At 40.7% G+C, this 22,627-nt stretch overlaps 1 protein-coding gene and 1 long non-coding RNA gene across 2 annotated transcripts; both read right to left on the reverse strand.

The window, feature by feature from the left end:
* Nucleotides 1-7,200: 7,200 nt before the first annotated feature.
* On the reverse strand, nt 7,201-8,328 carry LOC130465146 (uncharacterized). Its single transcript, XM_056834115.1, has one exon. It carries the CDS (start codon nt 8,326-8,328, stop codon nt 7,201-7,203), a length of 1,128 nt encoding a protein of 375 aa, XP_056690093.1.
* Nucleotides 8,329-8,636: 308 nt separating this feature from the next.
* LOC130465145 (uncharacterized) lies at nt 8,637-9,713 on the reverse strand. The gene is made up of 2 exons (XR_008925440.1): nt 9,481-9,713; nt 8,637-8,787 (listed from the first exon to the last, which is right to left on the reverse strand). It is a non-coding gene; the product is annotated as an uncharacterized lncRNA (long non-coding RNA).
* Between the last annotated feature and the right edge of the window lie 12,914 nt (nt 9,714-22,627).

Raw genomic sequence — 22,627 nt, forward strand, 5'->3', positions numbered from 1 at the left:
TACGCAGTTGCAAGGATTCGAACACGGGTGCAGGGTACATAATCAAGGTGCGTCTTGGTGACCATCTTGGCAAGGGGTATCAGCACCTGAATATTTACAATACAAAGTGTTGTGGGAACTTTTACGGTGCTGATGTGGCACGCGCTCCTCGGAGGTATCAAGTATGACTTGGCACGAACTTTTGGCAACCTGCAAAACAAGAATATTCCCGTAGGAATATTCCCTCCGATGCTTAAGTAAGTATAAGCTAGAGAGATAAGTAATTTGTAGAGAGAAGGCAGAGCAAAGACAAGTTTGTTGTGGTTGGGAAAAAATTGAATGCCCTTTTACCTTGGGATCTGAGCTATTTATAGTGCTAGAGTTCCTTGGGGACTGCACCCTCAACCCTAACTATGGGACACGTGCCCCTTGGGGATTTAGGACACGTGGCCTTTGTCCTGCAATGATGGGCCTCCCATATTTGGACCGGCTTTTAAAGATAATGGGCTTTGCCCAATGGGGCTCTGTCTTTATTCTGGTGGAGTAGCAGGACTTTGGGCCTTCTTTCCAGGCCTGGGCCCATCTGATCAGTATGAGTCGTAGGCTGCCTCTTTGGGCTTTGTGGGAGATTTGTTCAAGCCCACATCATTTTCCCCTCATGAGGAGTGAAAACAGACGTTAGTTTTCACTGCTCTTGGAGTGTCCAACGGGGTGATGACGCGTGGCAGGGGTAATCATTTCTTACCCCTCTATAAATAAGTGGCCAATTTGAGTGATTTCCCCCCTCATTTCCAGTGATCACTTCAGAGCAAATAGGAGAAAGCGATTTCCGGCGTCTTATATCCACCGACATCCACCGTAGCACCGCCACGATCTTCAAAGTCGTGTTCTTGCAGTTCTTCATCCAAGTTCTTTCACAAACTCCCTTTTGATTTATCAGGTAAAGGTTTTCTTTGGAAAAATGTGTTTGTTGATTTTGATTCTTCCAAATTTCCTTCTTAGTCTTGCATGGGTCTCGTCAAACTGAAGGCGTCATCTTGTCCCGTTGACGTCTTCTGTTTTCAAGTTTGTCCCTGTTTTGAAGCAAATCTTGGCTTGTTGCAGGATTTAATGGCGCGAATAGAAGACGAGGAGCAGTTTGAAGGAGAATCCTCTTCTCCTATAGAGGACGTCCCAGAAAGCACCGATGCCGCGCCGGCTAGCACGTCAGGTGGGGAGGAAGGTCACCTTCATCCCAGCGCCATCTTCCCACTTCAGACGTGGCTGAATTTCCTCACTCTAGAGGGGAAAGCCTATGGGGCGTCTCTGAATCTAGGTTCGGAGTATAAATTCCGCATGCCGGCTGGCATGGACTGCGCCAGCTTTGGACTGGTGAAAGGAGAGTTCGCCGTTTACGGCTCGTTTTTGAAGCTGGGTATGAGATTCCCCCCTCACCCCTTTGTGGTGGAGTTGCTGGACAGTTTCAATATTGGCCTGTGCCAAATGTCCCGGAACTCCTGGGCGGGTGTGTTTGGCTACATTGCTCGCTGCGAGCTTGCCGGCATCACCCCTTCTCTTCCGGCGTTCCTAAGAATCGCCTCTATGTCTCAAGTTTTGAAAGCCGCCGCGGGCTGGCTGATTCTTACATACAAAGGGGCCTATCGGACGGTGATGGGGAAGGCGTCTAAGTGGCATCACTGGAGGAAGAAGTGGGTGGTTATCAAAACCACCAATCTGGAGATGTGTGAGAGGATGAGACGCTGGAACGCCAAGCCCAACTTCGTTGGGAAAGGTGCTTCTTTACCTCCCATCTCCGCCGAGCTCTGGGAGCGGATCTCGTCGATGTTCCTGGTCAAGCCGCTCGTCATCAAGGACAAGACGGCCTACATACCCGAGGGGTGGTTGCCTCATCTGAATCAACTGAGCAATCCCACTTTCCTCTCGGCTGTAGGCCTGTGTCCGTATATGCCGAGAGGTAATGTATCTATACTTCCAATTCTTCTGTTTAATCAAAACCGCACTAATGTCTTTATCTCGTTTTGCCAGACGAGGCCATGGGTCAGCTGGATGATGCCTCCAAAGGACAAGTGGACAGGCCGTCTTGGTTGGCGAAGGTACTCGACGCCAGTACCTTCAGAGCTTGGAAGCGTCAGCAGGCAGCCGAGCAAGCCATTCATGAGCAAATGGCTCCCCCTCCTGCTGAGGAGGAGAAGGTATTGATTAAATCTTCAGACGTGATTTCCTTTGTTGTTTACAACTTGTTTTTTTTTTATCATTTTTTTTTAGAAGACGAGGAAGGCGAGCACGGACGCGGCTCCTACTCCCAAACGCAGGGCTGGCGATACAGGGAAACCCGTTTTCAAGTCGATGACGTCGAAGGCTTTAAGGGTTTTGCCATCCCCAAGGCTGCATCTGCTTCTCCTAGCTTGGAGAAAACTGGAGGGACAGCTGATCCTCTTGCGGGGATTCCTGAAGTCGCCCGCCGCAACATCCCTCTGAGGGCGGCGGAGAGAGCTAGGAATTCTGGGGGTAAGTTTTACTCCAACATCGTAACCACCTGCCGTTCCTCGTCTAGCAGTTCTATAGTTTCCCCCAGGGATTCTAAGGCCGTTGTTTTTCCCATAGAAATTCCCGATCCTCAGAAAGACATAGATGCTGAATTGGATCAGATCCCTTCTTCAGGCGGGTTCAATTCTCATGACCGTAGGAAGATAATGACGCTGATGCGCAGTGCCATTCCTCCCCAATATGCTGAAACTCTTCCTGAGGCGGCCGAGAATATGCTTGCCACCATGCAGTCCTCGGCGCTGGACGTAAGTTTCGTTATACCTTTATTTTTACACACTCGTTTCTTTTTGTTTGACTTACTATTTTTGCGCAGATGTTCATTCTGCTAGACTCGCTGAAAAAGTGGTGCACTGCTTTGGTGCATGAAGAAGCTCGTCACCGTCTTCTGGCCAGTCAGTGTGGTGACCAGCATTTTGCTGCACTGGAGAAGCTTCGCTTAGACAGGCGGGAACAGATTGACGCTGTGACTACCGCCCTGGCCTCTCAAAATGCTGAGAACACAACTCGTCTCCTGCATATTGATCAGAACTTTTCTGAAATGGAGGATCTTTCCAAGAAGATAAAGGAGAAAGAGGCTGAGTTTTCTCATCTGGAGACTCAGTTTAAAGAGTTGGAGGTTCAACTGGAGGCGGCTAGCAAGGAAGTCGATTCGTCACAGAGCGTCCTCGCCCAGTCGGCCATGCTGGGTGAGAAATCGATCCGAAGGGGTATGGAGCTTGCATGGAATGCTGAATTTGCAAGCGAACGTCCCTTCAGTTGGTTTGAGAAGTTTCTCACCTATCATATTGAGGTGGAGAAGGTTCAAAGGGAAGGACGCACCCCTCCTGAGTTCGTGCCCAGCGAGGATGAGGAATGAGTTCCTACGCGTCTTTGTTTTTATTAATGTGTTTTTGTTTTTTTTGTTTTTTTTTGCACATGTTCTTTTGACGCCATGCTTGGTGGCTTTTGTGCATAATTCTTGTAATTATGGCTAACTTTTTGGGAATGACATGATGCCCTTTTGAACGTCTTACTGCTTTTTAGCTTTCATCATATTTTTATGATTACGTCCGACGCCCCCCATTTGAGTCGTCAGATGTCTGCCCTGGTCTTTTTGCCAAGGTCTTTTGCTACTTTATATAGCTGTGTTAGGAATGTGTAACCCCTGTGTTCTAGGTGATCAGCCTAGTGAGGGTGCTAGTCTGGGCCACTTCTTAGGCCTTTAAACGACTAGTCTTTTTGGGAGAGCATTAGTTTGCATTTCTCCGAGAGTTTTGATGACATTCTTTTCAGAAGGATTTCTCAGCAAGACCGGCTTGCAGTGAATTTTTCATTTAATGTTTAAAACATGCTACACGGTGCGTCTTGGCTCTAGACGTCTTTACAATGCATATAATCTAGACAAGTGTCAATCTAGAAAAAGTACTTCTTGAGGTTATCCGCATTCCAAGTACGCAAAATCGGACGTCCCTGCATGTCTTGGATCCGGTATGTTCCGTCTCGAACCTCCTCGTAAATCTCATACGGACCTTCCCAAGTAGGGGTGAGTTTCCCTTGTTCATTGGCGCGTCCGACGGCTTCCATTTTCCTAAGCACAAAATCTCCAACTTTAAGTATTCTTCTAGAAACCCTTTTGTTGTATTCCCTTGTCATGCGGAGTTTGTATAGCTGCTGTCGTAGAGCCGCATTCCCTCTGGTTTCTGGTAAGAAATCCAAGGCCGCCTTCATCATTTCCCAATTGGCATCTTCATTAAACAACATGACGCGCAGGGTGGGTTCGCACATTTCAATGGGTAGGACGGCTTCAGCCCCATAGGCTAACAAGAATGGTGTTTCTCCTGTGGAATTTTTTGCTGTGGTCCGTATAGACCATAAAACATTGGGTAACTCGTCGGCCCATAAACCCTTTGCCTCATCAAGCTTCTTCTTCATCCCTTCAGAGATAATCTTGTTGAATGCCTCTACTTGTCCGTTAGCTTGGGGGCGTCCTACTGATGCAAAACATGTTGTGATACCATGGTCGGCCAACCACTCTTCTAATTTGGGCGTCTTGAATTGTGGCCCATTGTCGAAGACGATAGACTGAGGTACGCCAAATCTTGTGATTATGTTTTTCCAGATGAATGCTCTCACATCCTGTGCTTTAGTGTTCTTTAAAGCCTCAGCTTCTACCCATTTAGTGAAGTAATCGACGGCTACTATTACATAACGCAGTCCTCCTGGCGCCGTCGTATAGGGTCCTAATAAGTCCATCCCCCATTTGGCAAAAGGTATAGGGCTGGTGATTGGCGTCAGTTTCTGTGCTGGTCGTCGAATTAGGTGAGCAAATCGTTGGCATTTATCACAACGCTTGACCATATTGAGGGCGTCTTCTTTGAGAGTGGGCCAATAGTATCCAGTTCTTAAAGTTTTTTCGGCCAGGGCCCTCCCTCCTATGTGGGAGCTGCATAATCCCTGATGAAGATCTTCCAGTACCTCTTGCCCCTTCTCGGGGGTTATGCAGCGGAGAAGTGGCCGTGAGAAGGCTTTTTTGTATAGTGTTCCATTCCATATCTCAAACCATGTACATTTCATTTGTAATCTTTCTGCCTGCTTGGGATCATCAGGGAGTACTCCATTCATTTTGAAGTTGACAATGTCATCCATCCAGGTGGCTGTTCGATCCAAGATGTCTATTCTCGAGGCGTCAATGCTTTTGGACTGTTTTACCTCCCAGAATACATGACGTGGCGTGTCGCAGGATGCTGAGCTTGCCAGTTTAGATAAAGCGTCTGCCTTGTTGTTTTCAGACCGGGGGATATGTTTTACTTCAAAGTTAGACAGCTGTTGGGCTTCTTGGCGGACTTTTTCCAAATATCTTATCATGGCCTCGTCCTTAGCCTCATACTCTCCTTTGACCTGACTGACAATTAATTGCGAGTCAGACAAAACGAGGACGTATGTTGCCCCTGCGGCTCTGCTCATCTGAATTCCACATATCAGGGCTTCGTATTCGGCTTCGTTGTTTGACGCCTGAAAGTTGAATCGCATTGCATATTCATAGATATCTCCTTCTGGTGATTCACAGATAATGCCGGCTCCTGACCCGTTCTGAGTAGCAGAGCCTTCCACATGCACTATCCACTGAGTTTTTTCATTCTTCAAATAGGGTGGCTTGGTCAGTTCCGCGATGAAGTCAGCAAATGCCTGTCCCTTTATTGCCTTCCTTGGTTCATACGAGATATCAAACGCGTGAAGCTAAATTTCCCAATTGAGCATTCTTCCTGACGCTTCAAGGTTGGTGAAAGGTCTCTTAAGCGGTTGATCCGTGTATACTACCAATCGATGGGCCAGGAAATATGGACGAAGCTTCTTACTAGCCAAGAACAGTGCAAAACCAAAATTTTCGACCGTTGGATATTTGAGTTCAGCATTCCGCAACATGTGACTGACAAAGTAAACAGGTAGTTACGTTCCCTCCCTCTCTGTAAGCAAGACGGCGCTTAGCGCGTATTCTGAGATGGCAAGATACAGATACAAAACTTCCCCCAAGAGAGGGCTGACCAGCCGTGGCAAGGTGTGCAGATGTTCTTTTAGGCGGAGGAAGGCAGCCTCAGCTTGCGTCGTCCACTCAAACTGGGTTCCCTTTTTGATGGTACTGAAAAAGTAGTGACACTTGTCTCCAGCTCTAGATAAGAATCGTCCCAAGGCGGCGAGACACCCAGTGAGGCGTTGCACGTCTTTAACCGTCTTTGGCGACGTCATATCAATGACCGCTTGCACTTTGTCCGGATTTGCTTCAATGCCCCTTTCGTCAATCAGGAAGCCAAGGAACTTGCCAGAAGATACCCCAAATATGCACTTCTTGGGATTGAGTCTCATCTGGTATGTCCTGATGGTTTCAAAGGTTTCTCTCAAGTCGTCAAGGTGATCCTTCTTCTGCTTGCTTTTTACAATCATGTCGTCAATATAGGCTTCTATATTCCTCCCCAGCTGCTTTACGAAAACTGTGTTTATCAACCGTTGAAAGGCAGCAGGGGCATTTTTTAAACCGAACGACATTACTTTGTAGCAGTACAATCCTTGTTCCGTGGCGAAAGACGTCTTCTCCTGATCTTCGGGCCATAATGGAATTTGGTGGAATCCGGAGTAAGCATCCATGAAGCTCATCATGGCATGTCCAGCGATGGAGTCGACGAGTCGGTCTATCTTCGGCAGTGGAAAGCTGTCTTTAGGGCATGCTTTATTGAGATCAGTGTAATCAACGCACATTCTCCACGTCTTATTGGGCTTGGGTACCAGGACTACGTTGGCTACCCAGTCTGGGTACTGGCATGGGCGTATGAAGCCTGCATCCATTAGTTTCTTAACCTCGGCAGCGGCGGCCAAATTTCTTGCTTCTCCATGATTCCTTTTCTTTTGTCGTACTGGCTTCACAGTACTGTCCACATTCAACTTATGCACGGCCACCGCCGGGTCTATACCGGGCATCTCCTCTATCGTGAAGGCAAATATCTCCTTATATTCTTGGAGTAGCTGCACTAATGCTGCTGACATGGGGCCGTCAGGGTGGATCCCAATGGGGACTGTTCGAGACGGATCCGCTAAGTCCAGAATTACATCATAAAGTGCTCCCACTAGCTCAGGTCGTCTTTCTGCATTGTGCTCTGTCGGAATTTTCCGGGTTTTACGGAGACTCGCTGGAGGTTTAGTTTGTTACTTTCCCTTTGGAGAAGCTCCCCAGGCCGTTGGCTCCAACGTCGACAAGTAACAATCGCTGGCCAACTGTTGATTTCCATAGAGAGATCCAACGCGTCCGTTGCTTCCAACAAATTTTACCAATAGTAAATGAGGGACGATCACAGATTTTAGGTCGTTGAGTGTTGGACGACCAAGTATGATGTTGAATGTGGTGAGATTTGCCACTATTATAAACCTGATGGCAACTTCTTTGACTACTGGGGGAATTCCAAAAGAAATCGGCAGCAAAATGGAACCAATTGGACGAACGATGCTCCCCCCGAATCCTACCAAGGGCCCGTAAACTTGTTCTATGTCTCCTGGATTGTGCCTTAATTTCCGCAGGCATTGCAGACTGATTATGTCAGACGAGCTTCCCGTATCCACCAGTACTCTCTTTACCTTAAGATTAGCCACCTTAACCTCAATAACCAGAGGATCGTCATCATATGGTGTGGCCGCCCTTCTATAGTCGTCTTCGGAAATTTCTACAGAGGGTAGGTTCTTCTGTGCTGGGCGAAGATGAGGTGGGCCTTTTTGTCGTCCCTCCTTACATGGTTCTCCTGCCGCTATTCCTCTTGATATTACCATAATTCTTTCATTTGTGTACTTAGAGGTGGGGCTCGCTTCTTCATGTGCGTCCTCTAGATGGACGTACTGGCGAAGGTGTCCTTCAGCCACGCAATCAGTTAATATCTTCCTCAACATCCGGCAACTTTGAGTGTCATGCCCTTCGTCGTTGTGAAAAACACAGAAAGGTACTTGTGGGCAGGAGGTGAACGATCGTCGGGGAGACGGTTCTATTCCCAGACTTGGTCCTTCCGCAAGGAGGATCTCGCCAAGGGCCGTATTGAACTTAAAGGGACCTCTAGAGGACGTCCTCCTTCGCCCCCTTTTTTCTTCAGAGCCACATCCATTCTTCCTTCGGGCGACGCTCTCATGCTGTCTTACAGGAGCCTCTAGAGAGTAACGGTCCGCATTTTTCTTCTGCAAGATTCGTCTCGTCCTTCTTCTTGGACGAACCTCCTTGACATGCCGACTAGCTTCCTCCAGGTTGCGCCTCCTCATAGGCGAGTCAGAATCTTCTGACAGAAACTCTACCATCCTACCATTATCATGCTTAGGATTGACTCCGTGAGGACCATCCAGCAAGGGTCGAATAGGAATGACGGCCGCAGGCTGGCTAGCTGCCGTGTCACATTGAGTGTTGGACCCGTCCTTAAACACTCCTTTTCTGGCTGGGAATTCTGATTTACCCTTGGTTTTTCCTGTAACACCCCGACCTCTAATTACATTATTAAAGCATAATTAGCAGCGGAATTAACCTAATTGGTCGGGGCATTACCTGCCGTAACTCCCTCTTGGGAATTACAAGGCAACCTTCAATCATAAGATATTAAATCCCAAAAAAATCAATATAATAATCTTTTATATTACCAAAATAAAGGTACATAAATTACTAAAAGTCTGTAATTAAACTATTAAAACTTAAGGCATAAACTAGGTGGGAATTATTAAAGTGAAATCCTCGCCACTACTCGTTCCCATCGATCCCAGCGGTACCTAAAACAGAAAACAAAATAACGGTGAGCCGAAGACTCAGTAACGAACTATTCTAGCAACGTAAATTCATTTCAATTCGTTTTATTTAATAACACAGGGAGAATAGAATAATGTAAAACATTTTATAAAGTCCTTTATTTAATTCATTTTCAACTTTAGGGTGCACATGCTAGTCGCGGCAAGTATGACATGGTGGAACGTCTTCCACGATGGACCGCTGTCCATAAACATGGGGCCTTGGCCCGAAAACATGAGAGCCTTGGCTCAATGGGCGGATGCCCCATGGGTACATGCATGACCGAGAATCGTAACCTGTGAACATATACTGCCAAACGGACTAGGAATTTCACTTTCATTTATCATGTTTCGTTTAATTTTACATTTTAGTCTTTTTACTTCAGTTGAAGTAACATAATTCCTTTGGATCATAAGATCAAACATCCTTTCTTTCCTGGTTTCTTATAACCAGCATTTTATAAGAAATTCAATCAATCATCATAGCATTTTATAATCAATCATAAAATAAGGAATAATTCCATCAAATCATATTATAATAAATTATTCAATAAAATCATATTTCATTTCCCGCAATTCATAAAACATGTCAAAACATTCATTTGATAAATCAATCATATGTTGTAATTTCATAATCACATTTATAAGGGAATTGCGGGTACTAGCAATAGCCGTTACCTCACTTCCGCGATTTGCTAAGGGTTTTCGTTGGTTCGTTCGTCCTGAGCTCCGAGTCCAATTTCTTTCAAAATAATAAATCATTGAATTAGTACTAGATCGATAATTAATTTAAAATCAATATTTTATAAAATTATAAATTTTATAAGTAGCGAATTTATAAATAACGAATTTTAATATAATTTCGAAATTTGATGAAAATATTATTAATCTAATTTTCAATCAAAATATATATATATATATATATATATATATATATATATGTATATATATTTATTTTATAAATTGTTTGTCATGAATATTATTTAAATTCCATTTTTGTTAAATGAAACTAGTAATTTCCTTTATTAAAATTGATAATTAAACCTGAAAAATAATAAATAATTTTATTAGTAAATATTTATATCATAGAAATAAATTAAAACATGAAACTAATAATTTAGGAAAATCTGAAATCATGAGTTGGTTTCTTACCCAAGGCCCAAATTAATTTGGCCCAATTGATTTTGTGGGTTTGAGGGAGGATAAGAGTCAGGTTTCACAAAGAAACTGATTCCCCTTTTTTTTTTTGAATAGCGCACGAACAGGGCAAGGGGAGGGGATGAAACAGGGGAGGCGGAGCAAGGAGGGCACGAGGAGGAAGGAGGAAAGGGGGCGGCTGGGCGACGCGGTCTGACGCGACGGTGATGGTGGGCGGTGGTTCGCGGCGGAGCAGTTAAGGGGATGGGGGTGGTGATTTGCGAAACAGGGGAGGGGGAAGGGAGCGAACGGGGAGGAGGAGAAAGAGGAGGGAGGTGGCTGGGTGGCTCGGTGGTTTGGCGCGGTTGCTAGTGGTTATCGGAGGGATAAGGTGGTGATGGTGGTGCGGTGGTTGCGTGGGGCGAAAGAGGAGGAAGAAGAAGGAGGCAGGGGACGCGAGAGCAGGGGAGAGAAGGGGAGGGAGTTGTGGTGGTGGCGTGGTGGTGTTCGGTGGTTCTGGGTGCTCGGGAGATGCTGGGTGGTGGAGTGGTGGTGAGGATGGTGGTGCGCGGTGGCTGCCGGAGGTGGTGGTGGTGGTTGGTCCGAATCAGGGAACAAAAGAGGAGAAAAAAAATTGAAATTGAATTTGGTTTTTGAGATTGAAACTGAAATTGTGTTTTGTTTTTGTTATTGAAATTTCACTTTAAATTTCTGAATTTGTAAGTAGGTATACTTGGGGTCCAAGGATTGAATTTGGACTGAATTTTGAGGGAAGGAAGGAAGTATTGACTTCCTGGTTTGAGCGTGGGGAGCAAGAAAATAAAGCTGACATTTTCTTTTTTTTTTTTTTTTTTTTTTTTTTTTTATTTTTTATAGTAAATTCACAATATTTGGCAAAAATCCAGAATTTGTAATAAAATGTTTAATTAAAATAATCCCTTAAAAATAAATAAATTATCGTTAACGAAATTAAATAATTTCGGTTTATAAATTTATCGTTTAAAATAATTCGTAAAAATGATTAAAATAACGAAATTCGATTATTCGTAATTTAATTAAAACGAAATTAAGTTAATAAATATTTTCAATTTTAATAAATCGAATTTAAAATTTCGGGGTATTACATTCTTACCCCCTTAGAAAAAGTTTCGTCCTCGAAACTGGAGCTCAGTCGAACTAGCCATTCATACTTAATCGTTCTATTTGCTATACAAACATGGCGGAATAACATTATAACATAATCATTCAAATAATATATTAACATGCATACATCTTATCGTTTCTAAACGAATAACTGGGGATATTTCGCTCTCATTTGCGCTTCGACTTCCCATGTGGCTTCAGATGTCAAGTGATTGGCCCACAAGACTTTAACCATTGGAATTACTTTGCTTCTAAGTCGTTTCTCTCTTCGTTCTAGAATTTCAATTGGCTTCTCCTCGTAAGTTAAATCGTTTCGCAATAGCAAGGGTTCGTGCGTAATCACATGGCTAGGATCAGGAACATATTTTCTTAACATCGACACGTGGAATACATTATGCACCTTTTCCAAGTCGGTTGGTAAAGCTAGTCGATATGCTACTGCACCTACTCTTTCTAGTATCTCATATGGCCCGATGTATCTTGGGCTCAACTTCCCCGTTTGACCAAATCTCATTATTCCTTTCGTTGGCGAAATTTTCAAGAACACGTGATCTCCGACCTCAAACTCTAGAGGTCTTCTTCGTTGGTCTGCATAACTCTTTTGCCTACTTTGCGCTGCCATCATTCTTGATTGGATTAAACGAATCTTGTCAGTAGTTTCTTGAATCAATTCTGGTCCTATAACACGCGCCTCATCGATATCACTCCAACATAATGGTGTTCGACATTTCCTTCCATAAAGTGCTTCATAAGGTGCCATACCAATGGTGGCCTGATAACTGTTGTTGTACGAAAATTCAACCATAGGTAGAAACTTCTCCCAGGTTCCTTGAAAATCCAAAATACATGCTCTCAACATATCCTCGACAATTTGATTGGTACGTTCTGTTTGTCCATCAGTCGTTGGGTGAAATGCGGTACTAAAGTTAAGTTTCGTCCCAAGGGCTTTCTGCAATTCTTTCCAGTAGGTTGATTGATACCTCGTGTCACGATCAGAAACAATCGAACTAGGCACTCCATGCAATCGCACAATAGTGTTCACATATAGCTCGGCCAGTTGATCTAAACTCGAATTACTCTTCATTGCTAAGAAATGTGCTGACTTCGTTAATCGATCAACAATAACCCAAATAGCATTCATTCCCTTGGTTGATCTTGGTAAACCTATGATAAAATCCATTGAAACTGAATCCCATTTCCATTCTGGCACATCCAGAGGTTGCAACAAACCTGCTGGTCTTTGATGCTCGATCTTGATTCTCTGACACGTCAAACATTTAGCCACATATTCTGCCACTTCTTGCTTCATGTTGCTCCACCAATACACCTGCCTTAAATCCTTATACATCTTATTTCCTCCAGGGTGAATCGAGTATGGTGAACTATGAGCTTCTTCTAAAATTCTCTTTTTCAACTTCTCATCATTAGGCACACATAATCTTCCCTGAAACCTTAACGTGCCATCTTCTTGAATGACAAAACCAGGTGACTTCCCGTTTTCCACTTCACTCCTTATTCTTTCCAATTGCAAGTCCTTACATTGCGCTTCCTTAATCTCATCAATCAAAGTTGGTTTCATTACCAACACATTCAAGCAAGCATCTCCTTTGATAAACTCAATTTCCATCTTTTGTAGATCATCTTGGTTGACTCGGGAGAAAGTTAGGATAGAATTTAAGTGAGACTTTCGACTTAATGCATCCGCAACAACGTTAGCCTTTCCGGGATGGTATTGAATATCAAGGTCATAATCTTTAAGAAGTTCTAACCACCTACGTTGTCTCATGTTGAGTTCTTTTTGGGTGAAAATGTACTTAAGACTCTTATGGTCGGTGAAAATTTGACACGAAACTCCATACAAATAATGTCTCCAAATCTTAAGGGCGAAAACAACAGCTGCAAGTTCGAGGTCATGGGTAGGGTAATTTTGTTCATGAACTTTGAGTTGGCGTGAAGCATAAGCTATAACTTTTCCGTTTTGCATTAAGACACATCCTAACCCATTTTTAGAAGCATCACTATAGATTACAAATCCGTCAGTTCCAGATGGAAGGGTAAGAATAGGGGCAGTGGTGAGACGTTTCTTAAGTTCTTGAAATGCACATTCACAATCATCATTCCACACGAATTTGGTATTCTTTCTAACTAATCGGGTTATGGGTAAGGCAACCTTAGAGAAATCTTGAACAAATCTTCGATAGTATCCAGCTAAACCCATAAAACTCCGTACTTCGGGTACATTAGTTGGTCTAGACCATTCCACAATTGCTTTTATTTTCTCAGGATCAACAGATACACCTTTCTCAGAGATAATATGTCCTAAAAATGATATTTCCTTAAGCCAGAATTCACATTTCGACAACTTAGCATATAACTGGTTTTCAATCAACATATCTAACACTTTTCTCAGGTGCTCCTCGTGTTCCTCATTACTCTTAGAATATATCAAAATATCATCAATGAAAACAACTACAAACTTATCAAGGTATGGTTTAAAAATACGGTTCATCAAATCCATAAATACAGCTGGCGCATTGGTTAATCCAAAAGGCATCACAACAAACTCATAGTGACCATATCTAGTTCTAAAGGCTGTCTTTGGAATATCCTCAGGTTTAATTCGAAGTTGATGGTAACCTGACCTCAAATCAATCTTAGAAAACACCTTTGCACCTCGAAGTTGGTCAAACAAATCATCAATACGGGGTAAAGGATACTTATTCTTAATGGTAATCTTGTTTAACTCTCGATAATCTATGCATAACCTCATAGTTCCGTCCTTTTTCTTCACAAATAAGACAGGGGCTCCCCAAGGTGAAACACTAGGTCGAACATATCCTTTTTCAAGTAACTCATCTAATTGTTTCTTTAATTCTTGTAACTCAGCTGGTGCCATTCTATATGGTGCCTTAGAAATAGGGGTGGATCCGGGAATTAATTCAATGCTGAAATCTAACTCTCTTGGTGGGGGCATACTAGGTATTTCTTCTGGAAAAACATGTGGGTATTCACAAACAACAGGTATGTCAGTAATGGAAGGTACAGGGGTATTTAGGTCAACAACACTACATAGGTAACCAGATAACCCACTCTCAATCATTTTACGTGCTCTCAAAGCATGGACAATTTGAATCGTTGGTTTTCTTACTAACTTATGGAATGAAACTCTATCTCCACTTGGTGTTCTAAGGGTCACACTCTGCCTCGAACAATTAAGGTTAGCTTCATACTTAGTCAACCAATTCATTCCCAAGATTACATCAAATTCAGATAGGTCAAAGGCTACTAAGTCTGCTAGAAACTCTACTTTTTCTATTACAATGGGACAATCTCTATACATGGTTCTACATTTCACTATTTCTCCACTAGGAAGGGAAACACTCATAGCATGAAAGTCACAACATGGTTTCAAACTTAAACATTTAGCAAACAATGGTGAAATAAAGGAATGTGAAGCTCCAGAATCAAAAAGAACATGGGCAGGTAACGAATGGATAGAAAAGGTACCGGTGATAACATTATCATCCTCATCTGCTTCATCTTGTCTCATCACAAAAACTCTTCCAGTTGGCGGTGGTCGAGGTGGGTTGCGGTTTGGACCTCCTACATTGTTGTTCCGACCACGATCGTTGTTAGTTGAAACTGGTCCTCTCATGGTTGGCGTCACTTGATTTGGGCAATCTCTGACGTAATGATCATGGCTTCCACATCGATAGCAAGCATTCGTGCCAACACGACATTCACTCTCCACATGACTCCTTTTTCCACATTTGGCACATCCTTGCGACCGATTGTTCCTTCCTTGAAATCCTTGTCCCCTATTATTTCCTTGATTACCATCATTCCTCCTTTGATTTCCCTGGTAACTTTGGTTGGGCTTCTTTGCTCCTCCTTGACTTTGGTTATCATTTCTCCTTTTATACCCAACATTCTTCGCTTCTCGAAGTAGTACCACTCGCTCCACATTAGCCGCAATATCAACCATATCCTGGTATGAAGTAAACCTCTGAGTGGACAACCTATCCTGGTACTTAAGGTGCAGACCTCGTTCAAAACGGTTCATCCTGGACTGCTCTGTCGACACCAAGTCTGGTGCAAACCTTGACAACTCCATAAACTTATTTGCGTATTCCAACACGCTCATCGTTCCTTGTTGCAAGTGTAGAAATTCATCTTCTTTTTGTTTCCTCAAGGATGGTGGATAAAACTTGTCTCTCATTAACTTCTGTAGTTCGTTCCAACCAAATCCAGGCCCATTCTTTCGTTCCTTGATAACTTTCCACCATAATCCTGCTTGGCCTGACAAGTAGAACACTGCGAAATCAACTCTCCATTTCTCAGGGCACTGCAGGGTTTCAAACAACTGATCAATGCGATTTATCCAATCCTCGAACTCAACTGGATCAGGCTTGCCATCATAGGATGGTGGGTTGAGTGACGAAAAGTTCTTGAACATCGTTGCGCTCCCGTTTCCACTAACATCTTTCTTTTTCCGAGAATCATGGACTAATTCGGCCAACATTGAACTCACATTTTCCAATCGTTCCATCCTTTCCTCGTGGCCATTAACATGGACATACTCTTCATGAGTGATGTCGTTATCATCGTGAACATGATGCTCGTTGCGAGCTCCGTTGGTAACATCGTTGATAGCATCGATGGTCGACATTCTGCATAACATATCTTATCAGGTTGAAGCGAAATAATAATATAAAATAAACCCTTTGATCCCGTTCCTACACTCACACTCATATTCATTTTAACTCAGCAAGATTTTAGAACATTCTTTTTAACTCATTCCTTAAAATTCTTTACTTAAAGCCTAATGAATTCTATTCGTGCGAAAACCCGTAAGGTTTAGCACTTATGGTCCAGAACCTTTGCTCTTGATACCAAACTGTAACACCCCGACCTCTAATTACATTATTAAAGCATAATTAGCAGCGGAATTAACCTAATTGGTCGGGGCATTACCTGCCGTAACTCCCTCTTGGGAATTACAAGGCAACCTTCAATCATAAGATATTAAATCCCAAAAAAATCAATATAATAATCTTTTATATTACCAAAATAAAGGTACATAAATTACTAAAAGTCTGTAATTAAACTATTAAAACTTAAGGCATAAACTAGGTGGGAATTATTAAAGTGAAATCCTCGCCACTACTCGTTCCCATCGATCCCAGCGGTACCTAAAACAGAAAACAAAATAACGGTGAGCCGAAGACTCAGTAACGAACTATTCTAGCAACGTAAATTCATTTCAATTCGTTTTATTTAATAACACAGGGAGAATAGAATAATGTAAAACATTTTATAAAGTCCTTTATTTAATTCATTTTCAACTTTAGGGTGCACATGCTAGTCGCGGCAAGTATGACATGGTGGAACGTCTTCCACGATGGACCGCTGTCCATAAACATGGGGCCTTGGCCCGAAAACATGAGAGCCTTGGCTCAATGGGCGGATGCCCCATGGGTACATGCATGACCGAGAATCGTAACCTGTGAACATATACTGCCAAACGGACTAGGAATTTCACTTTCATTTATCATGTTTCGTTTAATTTTACATTTTAGTCTTTTTACTTCAGTTGAAGTAACATAATTCCTTTGGATCATAAGATCAAACATCCTTTCTTTCCTGGTTTCTTATAACCAGCATTTTATAAGAAATTCAATCAATCATCATAGCATTTTATAATCAATCATAAAATAAGGAATAATTCCATCAAATCATATTATAATAAATTATTCAATAAAATCATATTTCATTTCCCGCAATTCATAAAACATGTCAAAACATTCATTTGATAAATCAATCATATGTTGTAATTTCATAATCACATTTATAAGGGAATTGCGGGTACTAGCAATAGCCGTTACCTCACTTCCGCGATTTGCTAAGGGTTTTCGTTGGTTCGTTCGTCCTGAGCTCCGAGTCCAATTTCTTTCAAAATAATAAATCATTGAATTAGTACTAGATCGATAATTAATTTAAAATCAATATTTTATAAAATTATAAATTTTATAAGTAGCGAATTTATAAATAACGAATTTTAATATAATTTCGAAATTTGATGAAAATATTATTAATCTAATTTTCAATCAAAATATATATATATATATATATATATATATATATATATATATATATATATATATATATGTATATATATTTATTTTATAAATTGTTTGTCATGAATATTATTTAAATTCCATTTTTGTTAAATGAAACTAGTAATTTCCTTTATTAAAATTGATAATTAAACCTGAAAAATAATAAATAATTTTATTAGTAAATATTTATATCATAGAAATAAATTAAAACATGAAACTAATAATTTAGGAAAATCTGAAATCATGAGTTGGTTTCTTACCCAAGGCCCAAATTAATTTGGCCCAATTGATTTTGTGGGTTTGAGGGAGGATAAGAGTCAGGTTTCACAAAGAAACTGATTCCCCTTTTTTTTTTTGAATAGCGCACGAACAGGGCAAGGGGAGGGGATGAAACAGGGGAGGCGGAGCAAGGAGGGCACGAGGAGGAAGGAGGAAAGGGGGCGGCTGGGCGACGCGGTCTGACGCGACGGTGATGGTGGGCGGTGGTTCGCGGCGGAGCAGTTAAGGGGATGGGGGTGGTGATTTGCGAAACAGGGGAGGGGGAAGGGAGCGAACGGGGAGGAGGAGAAAGAGGAGGGAGGTGGTTGGGTGGCTCGGTGGTTTGGCGCGGTTGCTAGTGGTTATCGGAGGGATAAGGTGGTGATGGTGGTGCGGTGGTTGCGTGGGGCGAAAGAGGAGGAAGAAGAAGGAGGCAGGGGACGCGAGAGCAGGGGAGAGAAGGGGAGGGAGTTGTGGTGGTGGCGTGGTGGTGTTCGGTGGTTCTGGGTGCTCGGGAGATGCTGGGTGGTGGAGTGGTGGTGAGGATGGTGGTGCGCGGTGGCTGCCGGAGGTGGTGGTGGTGGTTGGTCCGAATCAGGGAACAAAAGAGGAGAAAAAAAATTGAAATTGAATTTGGTTTTTGAGATTGAAACTGAAATTGTGTTTTGTTTTTGTTATTGAAATTTCACTTTAAATTTCTGAATTTGTAAGTAGGTATACTTGGGGTCCAAGGATTGAATTTGGACTGAATTTTGAGGGAAGGAAGGAAGTATTGACTTCCTGGTTTGAGCGTGGGGAGCAAGAAAATAAAGCTGACATTTTCTTTTTTTTTTTTTTTTTTTTTTATAGTAAATTCACAATATTTGGCAAAAATCCAGAATTTGTAATAAAATGTTTAATTAAAATAATCCCTTAAAAATAAATAAATTATCGTTAACGAAATTAAATAATTTCGGTTTATAAATTTATCGTTTAAAATAATTCGTAAAAATGATTAAAATAACGAAATTCGATTATTCGTAATTTAATTAAAACGAAATTAAGTTAATAAATATTTTCAATTTTAATAAATCGAATTTAAAATTTCGGGGTATTACATTTCCGCAGTCAGTTTGAAGTTCAGCCATGACACTGTACCTCCCCACAGACGGCGCCAAATGTTGTGGGAACTTTTACGGTGCTGATGTGGCACGCGCTCCTCGGAGGTATCAAGTATGACTTGGCACGAACTTCTGGCAACCTGCAAAACAAGAATATTCCCGTAGGAATATTCCCTCCGATGCTTAAGTAAGTATAAGCTAGAGAGATAAGTAATTTGTAGAGAGAAGGCAGAGCAAAGACAAGTTTGTTGTGGTTGGGCAAAAATTGAATGCCCTTTTACCTTGGGATCTGAGCTATTTATAGTGCTAGAGTTCCTTGGGGACTGCACCCTCAACCCTAACTATGGGACACGTGCCCCTTGGGGATTTAGGACACGTGGCCTTTGTCTTGCAATGATGGGCCTCCCATATTTGGACCGGCTTTTAAAGATAATGGGCTTTGCCCAATGGGGCTCTGTCTTTATTCTGGTGGAGTAGCAGGACTTTGGGCCTTCTTTCCAGGTCTGGGCCCATCTGATCAGTATGAGTCGTAGGCTGCCTCTTTGGGCTTTGTGGGAGATTTGTTCAAGCCCACATCACAAAGTATACAACAAGAATGATTATAGATTTTATGATAAGAATTCAATTACATCCTACTGTGTTAGATGGCAATAAAATAATCCTCTAAATACATTATATATTTTATTGAGCATGAACAAAGGAAATCTGATTCTGCGTTTCCAAGATTAATCTGAACTTCAATTGCAATTATAGATTTTATGTTGCAGTATAAATTGTTAATTTATTAAATCTGATTTTATTTAATCAGGGATTTGTTGCAAATTCATAAATTTGGGACATTCCAATTCCAATTGCAAATTCGTTAATTTGGGATTTATCAATTGCAAGTAACCACCATGAATCCGCCCAAAAAATAGCACCACCACAATTTCCGATTGTCTGTGGAGGAGGAAAATGAAGGTGGCGATCATCGAAGAGAAATTTGTTTTTGAGCATCGGCGCGATGAAATTCTGGGGATGGAATTTAGTAAATGAACCCTAAAGCCGCCGCTAAAAGTCACGGTTCACCCGCCGCTAAAAACTCAAGTAAAATAGATGTGTAACTCCTAACATTTTCATAAACATCTACCCAGTAAGTTGTTTACTTCTTGTTATAATACAAAATTATGACCCACCACCAAGATTAGAAAAGATAGATAGAACACATGAATGTGTTATAATATTATCTACGATTATAAATGATCATTTCACCTTTACATAAATCATATGTAGAATTCTCAAACTCGGTAAAATTAGATGTCTTATAATATTATCTACGATTTTAAAATGTGTTATAATATTATCTACGATTATAAAGGATCATTTCACCTTTACATAAATCATATGTAGAATTCTCAAACTCGGTAAAATTAGATTAAAAGATTTATGTTTGCAATGGCTTACGTACTGATACCCCTTGCTACAATGGTCACTACTAAGCTGTTACAACATCTACTCTATCTGCGCAAACCCGTGTTCGATTCTTCTCAAGAGGATAAATAACCAATTTTGTTTAATTGCGGATCAAAACCATTTTACGAGATCATTTTAGTCATGAAAAGATCAAAATATTAGATGATTTTTTGGTTACTCGTTTCCCTTATGGGGAATGCACTCATTGCATTTATGGGGAATTAAAGATAATTAATTGCTGATTGTTGAGAACTTAAAAAAAATTTGAAATTCAAAATTAAAATTTCAAAACACATTTCAAATTTCAGTTTGAAATTTTCAAAATAGAGGAATCTTTTAAAGTTGAGGTGGCATATTATAAGTGGTGGTGTGCAAGATGCTCTTGCACACCTTGTGTACTTCTATCATCGGATACTTTAAACATTAAACAATTATCTACTTTTTCTTTTACCTAAAAAAAAAACACTCTCAATCATTACCTCTTACACACAATCCAGTTTTATTAAAAACCGCGTAAATGTTCAAAGTGGACACATAAATAGGAACCGAGGGAGTATTTTTTTGTAAGTTTTCTACCCACTCACAAATTATTTAATACTCCGTAAATCTTACATTTCTAAGGGGTCACTATTACAATAAACTTTCTTTCTACTACAATCAGAGGTTTGAACAAATATAACCTTTATCAACCTACATTAATTTATATCAATGTTATTAATGATCACTTAACACATTAAACAATTAACAAATACGGAGTAACCGTTAATTTGTCAAGCAATTTACACAAACATCTAATTTAACCGGATACTTAAACCAACTAATATATATAACCATTTACGGAATAACAGTTACTACGTAGTCAAACCAGTTAATCACTAATTGTCAAACAGAGCCGTAATAATAGTAGTGAGTAACTCTTAAGAAAGTACTACTCCATATATTTCCATATAAAAATGCATTTAAAACCAAAATTGAAATTCCTAAAAGTTAATAAACCGTGGGTTCTTAAAAAGCACGCATTTGAAAAATTAATAACAATGACTAAATTGGATCTAGAGATAACTATTTTGTCATTATCATCTTAATTAAGGGTGTTGCAGAGCTGGTTAAAAAAGTGTGATACGCATGGATTACCAACTTTAGAAATTTAGTACTAACAAAATAACAATCTACTATTTTTAATTACTAATCTGTCTAATCTAATAATCTAATCAACCAAAAAAGGCTAACCTATTTTTAATTGCTTTGACTGGTCTACCTTGCTTAGAATAATTAACTTGAGTTTATTTTTGGGGTTGTCCTTTTTCCATTTTTAATTAAATTATTAGGGTCGGTATAGATCGACAAATTAATACAAGTAACAAATTAATATCGCCTACTAGAGGTGTTAATTCGTACAAATGGACCGGGTTCGAGTCAGATCCATCGATTCGGGTTGAAACAAGTTTATTTGGCAATCAGATCGGGTTGAAAAAAACGGTTTGATTCGGTTCGGTTCGAGTTGATTGACACGGGTTCATATCGGGTCTAATTTATGTCGGTTCGGGTTAATATCGGATAGGGTTCATATAGGGTCGAGGTATAATCGGGTCGGGTTAGATTGGTTCGGGTTGTAAACTGGTTTAGTTGGGTTAATATCGGACCAGATTCATATCGGGTCAGACCGGGTCGAATTATAGTCGGGTCGGGTCGGATTGAAACACGCAGGGTTGTAAACGGGTTAAGCCGGGTTGTAATAGGTTCATATCATATCAGGTCGGGTTTTGTCTGGTCGGGTCAATTCGGATACAAATTAGAGGATTGGCAAAAAATTAGAGGATTTGGCCAATTTAGAGGTTTGACCAATTTAATCCTCTAATGTAGGTGTTTGGAAGTAAGAGGATTGAAATAGAGGATTGGGATGAATCCTCTAATTTCAAAAAAGTTGCCCCAATGAGCTTTTTCAATTACAGGATTGTATTAGGTAAGATAAAAAGACCATTTAGTCCTCAAGTTGTAAAAATTACACCCATGTCAATCATGTCCATACATTTATCATTGGATTCACCGATTCGCAATAGCTTAATCAAATAATTACAATGAAGGTAACAACCCTTACAAGTTGCAACAACATAGAAGATGAAGCTAGACAATGATAGAACAATATAAAATGTCAAAAATATTTGAGATCGACTCGAACTTTTAAACATCTTGATCGTCGAATGAACCTTCTATTACCACTTAATATGACCATATATTTGTTAAACTTATCTTATTTGAGTTTAACAACCTTGTTAGATGAATCATTAATGATTTGTAATTCTCAACTTATTTTGACATATTATAGACAAAAAATTAATGTGAAGATAAATTCAAATAAGTTCATATATATTAGATAAAATGTTTTTATTGTGACTTTAGAGAAATTAAATAAGTGATTTTAGAAAGAAAAAAATTATGCACAAAATTATAACACGGGCCTTACCTTTTCTTATTCACTTTAATACTTAAACTTATTACTTTCTTACCTTTTAACTAGACATTTATTTCTTAAATAGATGATGTATAATATAATAATGAAAAAAAATTAAGCTTCTTAGAAGAGTGTAATGTAAACTTTTTTTTTCTCTTAGTTAT

Source organism: Spinacia oleracea, unplaced genomic scaffold (genome assembly GCF_020520425.1).
Source record: "Spinacia oleracea cultivar Varoflay unplaced genomic scaffold, BTI_SOV_V1 SOVchr0_071, whole genome shotgun sequence".
Classification (NCBI taxonomy): Eukaryota; Viridiplantae; Streptophyta; class Magnoliopsida; order Caryophyllales; family Amaranthaceae; genus Spinacia; species Spinacia oleracea.

What these genes read in the sequence shown, in the direction of transcription:
- LOC130465146 (XM_056834115.1), bottom strand. Translation starts at nt 8,328, where the DNA reads ATGGTAGAGTTTCTGTCAGAAGATTCTGACTCGCCTATGAGGAGGCGC.